Source organism: Calidris pugnax, unplaced genomic scaffold (assembly GCF_001431845.1).
Source record: "Calidris pugnax isolate Ruff unplaced genomic scaffold, ASM143184v1 scaffold95, whole genome shotgun sequence".
Classification (NCBI taxonomy): domain Eukaryota; kingdom Metazoa; phylum Chordata; class Aves; order Charadriiformes; family Scolopacidae; genus Calidris; species Calidris pugnax.
This window is the reverse complement of record NW_015090885.1, coordinates 11,134,623-11,149,453: the sequence shown is the minus strand read 5'-3', so window position 1 is coordinate 11,149,453 and position 14,831 is coordinate 11,134,623. Positions and strand designations below refer to the sequence as shown.

At 42.3% G+C, this 14,831-nt stretch overlaps 1 protein-coding gene across 1 annotated transcript in view; it reads right to left on the bottom strand.

The window, feature by feature from the left end:
• Positions 1-14,831, bottom strand: part of MYH15 (myosin, heavy chain 15) — a 48,946-nt gene that overhangs the window by 32,392 nt on the left and 1,723 nt on the right. Inside the window, exons 2-14 of the mRNA XM_014947183.1 lie at positions 13,100-13,246; positions 11,898-12,001; positions 11,230-11,373; positions 9,373-9,529; positions 7,844-7,871; positions 6,896-6,989; positions 5,528-5,548; positions 4,833-4,925; positions 3,455-3,518; positions 3,262-3,360; positions 1,225-1,328; positions 653-791; positions 77-195 (exon numbers count right to left, since the gene is read on the bottom strand). Coding sequence (XP_014802669.1) covers positions 77-195; positions 653-791; positions 1,225-1,328; positions 3,262-3,360; positions 3,455-3,518; positions 4,833-4,925; positions 5,528-5,548; positions 6,896-6,989; positions 7,844-7,871; positions 9,373-9,529; positions 11,230-11,373; positions 11,898-12,001; positions 13,100-13,190 — 1,257 coding nt within the window. The 5' untranslated portion in view covers positions 13,191-13,246. The remainder of the gene's footprint in view (positions 1-76; positions 196-652; positions 792-1,224; positions 1,329-3,261; positions 3,361-3,454; positions 3,519-4,832; positions 4,926-5,527; positions 5,549-6,895; positions 6,990-7,843; positions 7,872-9,372; positions 9,530-11,229; positions 11,374-11,897; positions 12,002-13,099; positions 13,247-14,831) is intronic.

The window sequence follows — 14,831 nt, the reverse complement described above, 5'->3', positions numbered from 1 at the left end:
TCTCTCTGAGATGTTACAGATGAATGCTCAAGGCTTGCGGGACAGGTATCCAGATACCCTAAGAGCTTCTCCTTACCTGTTCAACACTTTGACCTTTGGTCACATACTCGTTGCCAACCTTCACTCTAGGGTGCAATAAACCCTTAATCAAATCAGAAGAGTTGATTCCCATTAGGTAGGCAGCTTTGTCAGCACCTGATCAAAAGAAACAAGGTTTCAACTGGTTTGAACTTCTACATGGAAACACGCCTAGCCAATAAAAAAATATTTAGCACATCCACTTCCAAAGTGAAACTGGATAAAGACTTTTTCTTTAAATGATTTGTGCTAGGGGTGTCTGTACTCTGCCTTGTGGTAGAGAAGGCCATCTAGCTACCTTAGACACCAATTGCGGCAAGAATCACACTTGAGAAACTCTTCAGCTGTAGGGAAAAGAACGTATCTCCACAGTGGTTATAGACAGATTCAGGTGCAAGAGGAAGCATAGAAGCAAGACTTGAAGACATGAAAGAGAAAGCTAAGGCAACAACTTGCACAGCACCCTTGGCTGAGCAGGAGCTACATTGCATAAGATCAAAGCAAACAGGCTGCTTCTTCCTCTGCACAGTGCATGACACATGCCAGACTTTTGAAGGTAAGGAGTTATTCTTACTTTCAGTGCCATCAGCCTCTGCCTGCTCTTCTCTGGGTCTTTGTTTGAATTTCATGTTCCCAAAGTGCATGATGGCACCTGTGAGCTTGTAGGAACCAGACTTCTCATCAGGCACAAATCCCAAGATGTCCATGGCTTGCTGTGTAAAGGAAACATAGATATTTTGTCACTTCCCTATTCGAAAGCAATGGCATTTTGCAGCCCCACAATCTATCTTTGCATGGCAGCTACTACTAACCTGCCGGGGGTTACATCTCACAAAGCAGCAACTGGAACACCATGAAGACCCAGCAGTGGCTGGGGAGCAGGAGGAGAGCTCCCTTTGTCTCGCATTTTATAAGTCAAAATTATAAGAGCATTGTGCCCATGGGCATTACATGGAGCAAGGCCAGATTCAAAAGTATAATAGTTTATCAGGCCTCATGCTTCATAGTATGAATGCAATTTAGACCCATTTCCACTTTCACATCAGTCCAATAGTTTCAGTGACAGAAGTTAGGCTCCTGCCAGCATCTTGTCTTCCCACATGCACCTAACCTATGCAGCACAAAGTCAAATCAATACAGGCTTACATCAGTTGCCAACAATTCTTCTCCATCATCCAAGTTGTCCACTGTAACTACTCCTTGGGAGCAAAAGTGGTAGTCATATGGGTTGGTAGATACCAGGAGCATATCTGTAAAAGAACTGCCAAGGTCAAAACTGCCATCCATTCAGGATGTAAAAAAAAAAAAAAAAGGAGATCGAAAGATCAACTCTGACATACATTTGTCTCTGCACAACTGTGTGTAAAGTTTTTTTGTTTGTTTGTTTTTTTAACAACTTCTGGGTGGCAACCAACTCTCTTATTCTACTACTCCAGTCTGAAGACCAAGATAGAGAGAGAGCGCATAACTGAAAAGAATGTAGGAATACTGCATAAACATCTATTAAGCATGTTTTGCAGTATACTGAATTCATCAATTCCTGTATAGCCCTACTTTCTGCCTTGCATACCTGTAGGGGTAAAAATCCCATCCAAGTACAGAGAAGAGAAAGATTTTGGTATGATCCAAAACAGGGACAATGCGCATGGTTTCCCTCTCTTATAACAGACTCACAAAACAGCAACTTCCAGGACTCTTTGCAGGTGATGCTTGACTCTTGATGAACAAAAGTCTGAATATGTCTCTCACTTTCTCTCCTCTTTTCTGTTCCTTCACATCAAACCCCCCAAAATACAGATTTGCTTTCTAAAAAGCTATCTGGCTCCAAAACTACAGGGAGAATCCTGCTTCCCTAAAACAACACAAAAGTTTCACCCACATTCAGCAGACCAAGGTTTCGTCTAGATTTCAATCTTTTATATACATACACATATACCTACATGTTCTACATATGTATGTAAATATATACATGTCTATCAATATATGTGTATATAAAATCATATTCTCTGTGTTACTTTGCTATGTAGCCACTATGTTATGTGTTCATTTATCTACATTTATATTTTTCTATATTTTTATTTATCTATATTTAGATATGTATGTGTTTATATACAAACACATATATTTCTTATCTACAAAACACTCATCTCCGTTGGTTTCAGCCTCTTCAAGGGCCTGCAGACATGCTCCTGCTGGCCAGAAAGGTGTGTGGTGTTGCAGAGTACACAGACAGACAGTTTATGAGAAAGGGCATATTTTTCCAGCACAAGGAGTCACACAGGAATCTCAGTGCAACGCTTCCTTGAAATCTTTCCCGTAATCGTCATTAATTAGGCCACGTAAAAGCTAAGAGGGTTAGAGACTTGACCACGCACTATCAGGATAATAAGACTTCAAACCAGCTTATGATTGCTATGGCTTAGTAGCAGTTTAGTGCAGCAATAAAGTGACTCTTCAACATATTCTATAAAGTGTTTTTCTTCAGAGCACAAATTAACGTCAGCAAACCACATCACTTAAATAATTACTGAAGGTTTTATTCACAGCATTTGGAGATGGGAGCGGAGAGACCTCATCTGCTCTCTGCTCTTCTCCAGCAGGTCTATGGGACGGCGTTCAGCCAGGGAAAACTTGCAAGGGGTGACCACCACACAGTCAGTGGGAGGCAGCTTTGCGTACTCTGCCTTGCCACAGGACGTGCCAGCGTGGCAGTCTTGGCACTCGGCGCAGAAAGAGGGAACTAGCGTTTCTTCATGGGCACATAAGCAAATCTCCTCACATGTGAAAATCTGGATAATTAAAGTTTTATCACCACAAATGCTCTTGGAGGTGTAGCATTTTCCAGATGTTTCGCGACCTTGGATTACACAAACTCATGGGACGTTTCTTGCCTTTATAACGCTATGTTTTAAAAGTCCTGTTTGAGTCTCATTTCCTTAATCTAATTGGTAACATCACTTCACTTTATAGGGTACCTGCATCAGTATATCACAGAAAAATGGTCTCTTGCTGCCATTGCAACAGCACCTTTAAAAGAGAGTATTTGATAGTGGAAGCTCTGTTTGCTCAAGAGGAAGCGTAAGGGCCTTTCTGAACACAGGTTTGCCCCCTGCCCCCTCCTCAGCCACTGTCTATTCAGCTAAAGGTTGGTTCTTAAAAGCTGTAGATCCATGTAATGCTTACCCAGTAACTCTGGCTTTTTTCCTGACAGGATTTGGTAGAAGATGTGATAGTCTCTTTCACCTGGTTGCTGGAAAATCACTCGGGATTTCTCCAGTAAATCTAGTTGCACAAAGAGAAATTCAGTGAGCAAGGCTCTCTGAGCTTTCAGATGAGCAATTGTACTTTTTTAAAAAGGAAAGAATTTGCTGCTTACAAATCTCAATATCAGCAGATGACAGCTTGCCTGTAGTTCCAAAATGGATTCGGATAAATTTACCCTAATTCACACAGAAGAATATTCTAATTAGTGCATATAGTATACACAGAGGGAAACAAAGGATACTGCTAGAAGGCAATCATTTAACCAAAGAATCAGTTTATGCTAACTCCTTGACTTTGGACAGGCAGATTGCAATGAGAAATATCGAACAATGATATTACACTTTTCCAAATCTCCACTTTCCTAAATCTCTACGTACAACTATGTAATCAGCTTGTGGAGAAAGGATAACTGTGTACTTATCTGCAGGGCTAAGATACAGGAATGCGTGTGGCTTCCAGTTTCATGGTGTGGGTTTAGTGTAATGCAGGACTTAGGGCAATAAGCCTGGGCATGAGACACACAAGCTTCTTTTTTGATGACTCCTTATTTGCTGTCCTATCTTATATGGACTACTTATGCCAGAATGGTGCTGTGATTTTACACTGCTTTGCCCATTTAACTTGCATATTCATCCCACCAAATCTCATAAAAAATTAGTAGCTTTAATTTAATTTATTATATTCAAACACATTGGATTTTTTAAGTAATTAATTTCCATTCCAACTGACAAAACTCCTTATACAATTGTGTAGCTTTCCACAGTTGCTTACAACCTCTGACCTTCTCCACCCCTTCCCCTTTAATTTCTAACTGGATACGTTAGGGAAGCATGAGCTACAAACTCAGGCTGTCATCCTCATGCCATTCCTTTTGGACCTCATAGCCAGCATCAACCAGATGTGGCAGAGGCAGAGCTCCCCAGGGGATTGCTCTCCTGCAAGCCTAATGGAAATGAGAAGAGGCCCAAAGTCACGTCAGCACTGAGGGACAACCAGGGGCAGCTTACTCATCCCAAAAGGTAGATGGTATAGATCAAAGGTAGGGGTACTGCTGCATGTGTGGGTCTGCAGAGGGGGCAGATGTGGGAGGGAGCAGGGACTGTGGTGTATTTCTGACACTTAGTGACAAAGTAGAGCTACTACAGGGAGGGGGAATGACTTAGGCTAGTGGAAAATGTGGTAGGAAAATAAGGCTACGTAGCAGAAGCAATCTGGGACAAGATCTGCCATTGCTGTTCAAAGGGCTTCATAAAGTTAGGCTTTGCTTGTCTCCTGATCACATGCAGTTTAAAAAATTATTCAAGGTGGATCTTAGTTTCTTTTTATCATTAATTCTTCCAGCAGTTTTTTGCTGGTTAGATCCTACTTTATTATTCTTCCACTGTGTGGAGGTCCAACCATTTTAGTGGACAAAATGAGAAGCAACTTATGAAGGGATTATCACACAGATGTTATTAACTGGCCATCATTACATCATGTTACAGACTTACAAAACGGGAGGAGTTGTCATTTCTCAGGGTTTTGGCATTTCCAAAAGCTTCTAGGGCTGGGTTTGCTTGAATGATTTGATCCTCCAAGGTTCCCTAGAAATCAAAGTTGAAATACTATTGAGAAACCTACGGTCCACAAATTCAGCTGTCAACTATAACTTGTTATGCATTCACTTATAGAAAGAAACCTCTATAGCAAAGTGATTTAACTCCACCCTAGGGGTGGCACCGTGCAAACAGCATAACAGCAAGATTGTGAGTCAAAAATGAGTGCTTAAAAGGCCTAAAACATTCTGCTGCTTCCTACTGTTTTGCTTTGTAGATTTGATATTTCATGCCATCTGCATATGCAAGAAATTGCCATATCTTCCCATGTACTGTGAAGCATCTGGGGACATCCAAGTGGATGCGTGTAGGAGAGGGGCTATTGAAGACAGGGACAACCAGAAAGATGCATTGGATTTGAAAGCACTCAGAGCTCGTAATAGTTGGGATTTTTGGAGTTGAGAAAAGCATTAACTGTCACTCGCGCACACTTCAGTTTGCTGAAGCAAACTACTTTAACTGCTTGGGCTCTGGGGATCCTTCACTGGGGGAATCACACAAAGTGAAATGCTGAGGTTTGTGACATGGGCTGACAGAGCCCACTACTGTCTTCACGTGGAAAAGATAAAATAGCAAAGTTGATGACTTACCCCAGTTTTAGTAGCTGGTTGCTGTCAAAAGAGGAACAGTGAAAAAAAAAACAAAAGAAATTGTGAGTATTAACATGAAGGACATCACAAAAGATACACATTAGAAAGGTTAGATGTCTAGTGGGCACCAACACACCAGAAGGACTTGTTGAAAAGTCCTTCAAAAAGCACATGTGACCGTTACTTTGCATTCACCATACATCACAAAATACCCAAGTTCTGTTCCTCAGAAAAGAACAGCCCATTGTTTCAACCCCTGCTCCAAACATCTACCTGATTTTGTTAAAAGACTAACACAGCAGACAAAAGAGACTGGTGCCAGGTGGTAAGAATAAAAGGATGTAAATGCAAAGAGACAAGTTTTAGATAACTAGATCATGCTGCACTTGAACTCTTGGAGTATTTGAAAAGAAAGGGTGATGATAATCAAGACAAAATGCCACCTGAGCTGATAAATTACATGGAATATCTTCAAACTGCAGTATCCATTATTTGCACAATTGTTCCATGAGCACACCAGGCTTCAGAGACTATTATGGGCACCAGTCTCACTGCATGTAGAGACCTGGCCCTGGACCATTCAATCATTTGTTAAAAGAGCCTTGAAGGCCTCAGTTGAATCTATATTAGGTTTTGGTGATGTGAATTATGTGTACAGAATCCAAGGCTGGCTGAAAATTTGGCTTTATAAATACAGTTCATAGGAATCAGTTAATTCACCTCGAGGAGTGCTGAGCCTTCAAGTGCAATGAAGCTCATAGCAACACAAGATAAAAAGCAGCATTCACTGTAACCTTAGAGAGCACTTATAAGCAGAACAGCACTTATGAAAAGAGAAATACAGAAAAGCTGATTTAAAAAAAATCTTTTGTCAAAACATTCCTTTTTTGTGGACAAAAAAGCTTTCAACAAAACAGATATTTTGATGAGAAATGATAATCTTAGTCCTTTTGAAGACTATTTTCTAGACTAAAGAAGACTAAAGACTATTTTGAAGACTGAATCAAATTTCTTAATCTTCAGTCTCCCCTTCTTTTACTTTTAACACAACCAGAAACTTACTTAACACACATGAAAACTAAAACTCCTAGGAAAAAAGCAGAAGCAACAATAACTGCTTAGAACCAGGAGTGGTTTTGCTGCTCCGTCTGGAGCATGGCAAGTTCAAATGAGCGTTGCCTTTCTACCTTCAGAACAGCATGCTCGTAGTAATGCCATGAAGAAGTGTCAGTATCTTTTCCCAACAGTTTCTTTTCTTAACCATGCCTGTTGAGGTCTAGCACATGGTTTAGTGCTCAGGATGTAGACTTGGGAGGTTGGTTGCACACAACAGAAAAACCCTGGGAGTCTGAAATGAAACAGACTTACGTTCTTTTTACCAGGCTCACCCAAGGCTGCCACTGTGGCAAAGTACTGGATGACACGTTTCGTGTTGACAGTCTTGCCAGCACCGGATTCTCCACTGAAGGAAAGAGGAAGGTACCACAGGCATTGTTCAAACAGCTGTAACTCCTCCTTTCACCCTCCTGCCCTGTCCTCTCCCCACACACAGGCTGTTCTCAGAGCCACTAACTCTGATTTCTGCAGCCTGTTTTTTGGCCATTTCAGTGGAAATCACATTAAAGTGACTGAACGAAGAGGTGAATGTCTATGACAGCAGCAACTAATTCTTCACGTCACTGGTCTCAGAAATCTGGTACACTACACTGAGCTTCCTTTGAGGGCATGTTTATTACAAACATCCAGACTGAGGATCTGAGGTATACCTATATACAGCTAACACATTAGAAAATGTACAGAAAAGCTGCAGTAATTTGCTGGCATTATTCAGGAGCACATGTGACCTGTGTAGAGAGACACACGACTCTCCATCTTTCATACTTGTCAGTAAATGATGTGCTACTTCTTTTCTGCCTTGGTTATCTCCTTCCCTTTAGATGTGTCTACACAACATTCAAACTTTGCAGCAAGAACAATCACATTGAAAAGGAGGAGTTTTCCCTATCCAAAGACAGCAGCCACAACAAGGTTAACCCTGGAAGAAGCTTCTTTAACTGCCTGCTGAGTTGTTTTCATGCCTACTTGGAACAAATACCAGATGGGGATCAGAAATGGGCCAGCTTCCATCAAACCCTCAGCTACTCCTTTCCCATAGGGCTCAAGGCAGGCATCAGATGGCCAAATTGCCAGTTACGTGGCTTGGATCAAGTTCCAGGCAATTTAGCCGAGTTTTGAACTTGTGTTTTAGTAGGATTTTTTTCTTCTAAGTTTTTCACAGCAACAGAGTCTCAATTCAGTCAAAAAAGAAGCACTTACGTGATCAGCATAGACTGATTCTCCCGATCTGTGGAGGGGGAAAAAAAAAAAAAAAAGAGACAATTTTAGTAGGCTGTACAAATTGCATGTTATAATTGCAAATGTGTACCAACTATTCCAGAATGAGTCCTGCAAGGACAGGAGAGAATCACATGGAAAAGAGATGGAAAGATAAAACCTAGTATCATCTACTCCAACCTCCAGCAGAGAAAGATCCAGCCCTACTCTGAATCCTCCTCTAGTGTTTTGTTCAAGTTGGTATTAAAGACCTGTCAGTCATGCACTTTCTCCCTGTGTCTGGGAAACTATAATAAAGAAAGTAATTTCCTGTCATCAAATTGGTTTTTTTTCTTACTCCTGAGTACATCTTTGCTCACATCTGCTCCTGCAAGACTAGATCAGCCCGAGTAATTTTGCTGCTTGTTCACATGCCGTTCCTCACTCTGCATACCTACTCTTCTTCAGTCGGCCGTGCTGCTGGAACAAAATTTTATGGTGTCCCTGCTATTAATGGCCTGACCATTTATTAGAAACGCTTTCCATTTATCAGAATGCTTTGCAACCTTAATATATTATTAACCAAGTTCAGCAAATGCTAAATCATAGCAGCTTCCCAAGCTGTTGAGCCTGAAATCCTATTTTGCTTTTTAATTCCAGTCATCATAATAAGCTATATTGGTCAGCCTGGCCGTATTTCACCCTAATCTGATAAAAGAGCATCTCTTTGCAGCCATACCCCACCCACCGCCCCCCTTTTCTCAGCGGCCCTCTGCCTTCTGTCCCCTCGCAGCTGTGGCACTTTCCATTTCATTAAAAACAGGTGACAGCAGGATGTGTTCCCACCAAGTCTCTGTGGGATTTACCCTGTTGCCTGGCAGGACCTGGTGTGAGCACATCGCTGCTGCCCTCTGCTGATAATCTCTCTTTTCTCCCAGTAACTTGAGAGTCAGGGTGAGAAAATTTCACAGGAAAATCAGGGGTTCCTTGCTGTAGGGTTGGCGCCCAGACCCACAGCAGTCGGTGCAACACCGACCCACCGCAGGTTCACACAAGCACCCGAGACAGCTGGCCTTGGCTGCCCTTTGAATGCACACATCTTATCAGCATTAGAATACTGAGCATAAACTCACAGGATTTCTTTTTTTTTTTTTTTTTTTTGAGGCTGGGAAAATGCTTAAAGACCTTTTGTTTTTGTTACAAGCTGATGGATTCACCCACTTCAGACAGTTAAATTTGTGCACCTTACAGCTAGCTCATATACAGAGCTTACTGTTGCCAGAAGTACCACGAGGACAGTCAGGGGAGTTTAAAAAAATTAAATTTTATCTCTATGGTCCCTTCCAACTCTAAAAAATTCAGTGAAAATTCAATGAAAAAAAATAATGACCCAGACTGCCAAGACCCTGTTGCTTGTAGAGTATTTGCATATTTGTTGCACATTGCAAAATCTCTCACAAACTTCTGTCCGGTACCAATCACGTCAACTAAATGAAGCGAAACGAAATTTGAAAGCAAAGAGTGCCACTTACTACGCAGCATGTCGTGGTACGCGTTATCAGCAATGGAGAAGATGTGGGGAGGAGCCTCCGAGCGCCTCTTGCCTTTGTATGCAGCAACCACCTCCGACTTGTAGACAGGCAACCACTTGTAGGGATTTATAGTCACGCAGAATAAACCGGAATAGGTCTAGGGAGGAACACAAAACAAGAGTGAAAAAAACCACTCCAGGAATAAAGAAAAAAGTCTTAGTTAACCAAGTAGTGTTTCCAGCTTCTGATTTGAGTTTGAATTCTGACTTCAATTTCAGCCTTTGACCTGAATTTCTGAAGCTACTCGTCTGCTAAGTGATTTCCTACTGGCAATTGGTATCAAAACTAGAGATATTGAACAGTTTTCCAAAAGGGGAAAAGTATTTTCAGGATGACAACCAGAAACAGCCCCTTCAGGAAAACAAAGTGGCAGCAAACAGACCTACACCTGACTTTTTGCCTTCCTATCCCATGAGAGTTGTTTCCTCTTGGAAACAGTCATTGCGAAAGAAAGAAAAGTTACAGCTTTCCTGTTTGAACTCCAGTGTTAGGAGGAGAAACTATCTCCCACTGTTAATTTGATGTGAGCGGTTTGGGGCAATTTCTGGTGGGTGTTCAAAGAGAAAACAACTTCATACTGTATTTCCCAAAGCTATGGAGCTTTTTTCAGCTTTGGGAGAAACACAGTTGGTAAAAAAAAAATAAAAAAATCTATCTTTATAGTCACTCTTTGGGCTATCTACATCGGTTAGCTGGGGCTTGGTGGTTCTGAGGAAGAATGAGTTTTTAGTTGTAACCCCAGGGAGCTGGTGTTAGCTGGTAACTTTTCAGGTACTTAGTCCAGGTTGAAGCAAAAACCTTCAAAGAAACCCAGTTATTCTATGGACATGAGCACTATGTGCACATAGGTTTAATGACCTCAATTGCATTCTAAAAGTTTCAGGTGAAATCCAGGTGTCTCCCCCTAAAAGTAGCATTAGAACCTGCTCCAGAATGGTCTTGACATGAGTCATCAGTCCTATTTTCTACAAGGAGAAGAAAAACCCCAACCAGTAAATAGATTAAGGCAAGATGACAAATTTCATTTTCTGCCTATACTGATCTGCAAGCAAAGCTATGCTTTAGTTCATAGATGTCCACACAGGGGTTATTAGAGAAATGCATAAAATGTTTAATGATCAGAATTTAAATGGGAAAAAGTTGGATTTGCTCTTCTGATGAACACCAAAAACCAGAACAGGGACTGGCTAGAAAAATCTATAGATTCCTCTGACTGATTTCAGACAAAATTGAATGCAATGAACAGAGCAAAAGTTTGGCCTCATAAAATTAGATGCTACTGAAGCTTGTTCTGGTGCTGACGGAGATTATGTTCCTGGTGTCATGGGGAAGATACAGACCAAGGGAGAAAGCCAGAGTGAAACAAGTCTGATGTCATCACTGAAAATGAAGGGAATAAAATTACTGAACTAAAGATAGAAAGGCTTATGCTTAAAAATATTATATGTGGGCTTTAAGCCTGAGGCATTATTTCTTAACAAGGAAATCTCCGTGCCTGGTATTGACATGGATTAATATTAGGAGAGGAGAAATAAAGTAGGTCTCCCCGATGTCTTGATTGCTGAAAATACGTCCCGTGACACCCCAACTAGACACCATCTCATTCATTTGGCTTTGTCTGTCTGTATTCAGACACAAGCCAGCTCCAAGCAACTTCTTTCCTGAAAAGATGAGCAAGACCCTCAGTTTTGTGGCTTATTAAAATTGTAAACTGAATATGAAGAACACAACATGTTCAAACATGAAAGCCACGTTTGAAATGCAGATTTCTAAATGCACCCTAATAATGACCCTTACATAGATCATCCAGTTCTTGTAGCGCTTTCTCAGGTTGTACAACACAGACGCCTCGTTCAGATGGGTCAGCATAGCCATGTCCTCGATCATGTCAAATTTGGGAGGGTTCATCGACTGCACGTCGTCTTCTTTTATAGTCATGGTCTGCAAAGACAAATCAGTATCGGCACCACTGGAAAACACTGGCATTTTCTGTTGCTTCACAGATCTTACAGAAGAACACATTTTTCCCTCCCCCTGCTGATGGAAGTCCTTAAGCTCAAAACAAATACCATTTATTTTCACAGCTGTCAGAAGAATGGGGGAAGGCTGAGAAGTTAAAGGTAAGGAGCGTGGTGGTGTGGCTGGGAAAGAACCCATGGGATTTAGCTGCAGCCTGGGCTTTGACTTCTGGGGGCCAATCTGGACCTGGCTGGTGGCACAACCTCTGCTCACAGCCCACTCGCTGCTGTGCGGTGGGGCTGGTGCTCGCTTACCCACCACCACGTTGCTGTTTTCCCCTTAGTGGTTTTCCATGTGTCGTTCTGATATGGCACCAGTTATGGGGGCTTCCTGTTGGCAGCCCATTTCACGACACGGGAAACTGAGCTTAAACTGGGACCGGTAATTTTTGAAGCTTGCTGCTCTGGCCTTCCTAGACACGGGGTGAGACAAAACAAGTTTTGTACCCTCCCGTCTGTCGTCTCCACGGTCACTTTGCCACCGCTGGTTTCTGTAATTTCGGCTTCAACGTAGGCTTGCTTGTCATCGGGAACCCAACATTTCTTCTTCCCTGTGAAATGAAGGAGACCGAGGGCTCACGGCCTTGTGTCAGACAGTAACACCGTGCCTTGCTAGGGCAGGTGGCTGGGGCTGCTTTTTCCACACAATCCACACAAAACCTCTGGGACCGCAGCAGATGGGCCGTGCTGGGGAACTGCCTGCCAAGGCAGGAGGCATAGGGCTCCCAAGTGTTGTCTCCCCTTTGAAGCTACCACTTTGGCTTTCTCTAGATCCTTCCAGCACAAGGTGTCAAAATATTGCACAAATGCTGCCTAAGCCTCAGCCTCCACAGGAAATCCATAGTCATTATTGCCAGGGTGCAGATGGAGGAACTGAGATCCAAGCCCAAATTAAGGTGTTTGCTAAAGAGTCACACAGAAAATTGCAATCTGAGTGAGGAATTCAGCCCACAGTGCTTGCCTTCCAGTTATCAGATTTAACCTTATCCCTGCACATTCTTCTGATGTTTGTCTTGAAAAACAGGAGTATCAATGACTCATTGAGGGATGTATGTGGCTTTTTAGAAGTTTGGAGTAGCTGCGCTAGACTTTTGGTCTTCAGCAACTAATCTGAATAGCATATTGCTATAGCTATTGGTATATTTAAACTTACTACTGCACCTCAGGGCTCGTGTAAATCAATTTAATGAAAAATAAATTATGCGAATCTAAAAGCTAACATCAGATTGTCGTGCAGCCTGCAAATCAAACAGATGTGCAAGTACAACATGAAGAGACATCTCGTCAGGCTGCAGAATCTCTCTCATTACAGGAACATCAATGTGTGGTGTTTTTCTTTCAAATGGACAAAGTGATCCCCCCACTTAGCAGAGCAGTACAAAAAAGCCCTACTTCTAAATCTAGTCAATTACTTACTTAATATAAGTTGATAGATTATTTCTATTTAGTACTACCTGGTGGCTTCTTACAGCTTTGCAGAATAAAGAAACCAAAATGTGGTTGAACCAGCTACCCCTCAAAGAGCAGCAGCAGCAGCAGCAAGGGAGTCCTTGAAGCCTGCTTTGCTCTGCATTCCCACAGCTACACTTGGATACAACCCTCACCCCCCTTACTTGGCCGCTGGCAGCATAAAGGGTACCACAACTCACCATCAAAGGCAACGGTCTGTGCCATCATCAGCTCCTTTTCGCTCTTTCGGAGGTAGGGAGCAGCCTCCCCGAATTCCGACATGTCCATCATCTTGGCAAAGGTTTAAGGTGGTACAGCTCAGAGAGGAGAAAAGAAAGGGACCTGGTCTACAAAAGAGAGGGGGGGAAATGAATTCTATTTCTTGGACAACCTGAGACAATATAAAGCACTTGGCACAACGTGCTCATCAAAGAGATGATTAATTTGAAACACAAATACCTAACACAGACTTGGGGCTATACTGCACCCTCAGTTAAATCCTTCCCTGGCTCAGCCTATTTAAAGCCAGCCAGATCCTGTGTGGTTCAAAACCTCGACTTGGGCCGCAGTTATCTCCACAGGAGAATTTAATCTCTTCTTTGTGGCACAAATGGTGCTTAAGAGCTTGGAGATAAAACGGACCACTTGAAACTGTGATTTTGAAAACCACTTAGTGGGGGGCCTCCTCTGGCCCTGTCAAACTCACCTGGAGCAGGCTTATGTTCTCCAGCACACCTCCCTGGTGCCGTGACACTCAGTCTCTCCGAGCACAGGCCCAGGAAGGCTTTTTTTGGGAATCACGGAGCAAGACTCCGCTGCTGCAAACTGAGACCTGCTGCATACATACATAGATACATACACCCGCGGTGCGGCTCCAGGGAGGCATGCCCATGCTCTGCTGCAGAAAGCCAGCATCGGAGCTGGACACAGCTCTGCTGCCTGCAGCACACTCCTCACTCCTCTCATCGCACAAATTAGCATGTCAGAGAAACCAGGACTAACATGGCTTGGGGAGGTCTTGTGCTGGTGACCCTTCCCAAGTTGCTGGTAACTCCAAATTCACCAGCTTGGGTACCCTCCTGCAGCAAGGCACAGCAGAGGGCAAGTGTACCTGCAGTACTGACTGGTGCAAGGGATTCATAGATTTTTAGATGGATTTGAGCTTATTAGTTCATCTTAATACCTACATTTTTTTTTCCCCAAATGACAAGGCCACGGTGTTTAGGAGCCTTTCATCATGAAAGAGAGGGTGGGGGACACGGGTGTGAGAACAATTTGCTGGGTTTGAGCTGCCAATCAATTTATTTTATTGTTATGCACTCTCTAAAGTGATTGTACAGATATGGTTTTGTTTATTAATTTTTTTATACATACACACATATAAATATTTACATATGCATATGTATATAAAATAGTCTGGGTGCTGTCCAGAGAATGTCTAAAAGAAGTTCTGCTGCTGGAAGGTGTTCACACACACTTTAAGAATTTCAGATTTTTTTTTCCTTTGAAGTCAAGACAGCATTTGATTACTATTTGAAGCTGTACAAGTGACCATCAGATATTACCTCTTCCCTTATTTTATTTACCGTGCAATATCCAGAGCAGCCAGACAAATTTTCAAGAGCCCTATCAAAACAGACAGTGTAGTCTTTCAAAATTTAATTCAATTTCTTTCTAACAAAATCCTGATAGGGATAAAAACTCTTCATTGGCACGGCAGGTTTTTTTCAACACATTCCTCTTGGGGAATGTAAAGCTCTATGAGAGCAGAGCTGCCAAACGTTCTACATTCAGCTGCTGCAGTACAAGCTCGAGACTTTCTGTGTTATTGCTGTAGAGCAGAAAGTTTCTTCTTCGGAACTAGCTTTAATCTTTAAAAAGGAAAAAAGTTAAGGGCCTACATAAGCACAACTATCGCTAATTATTTTAACA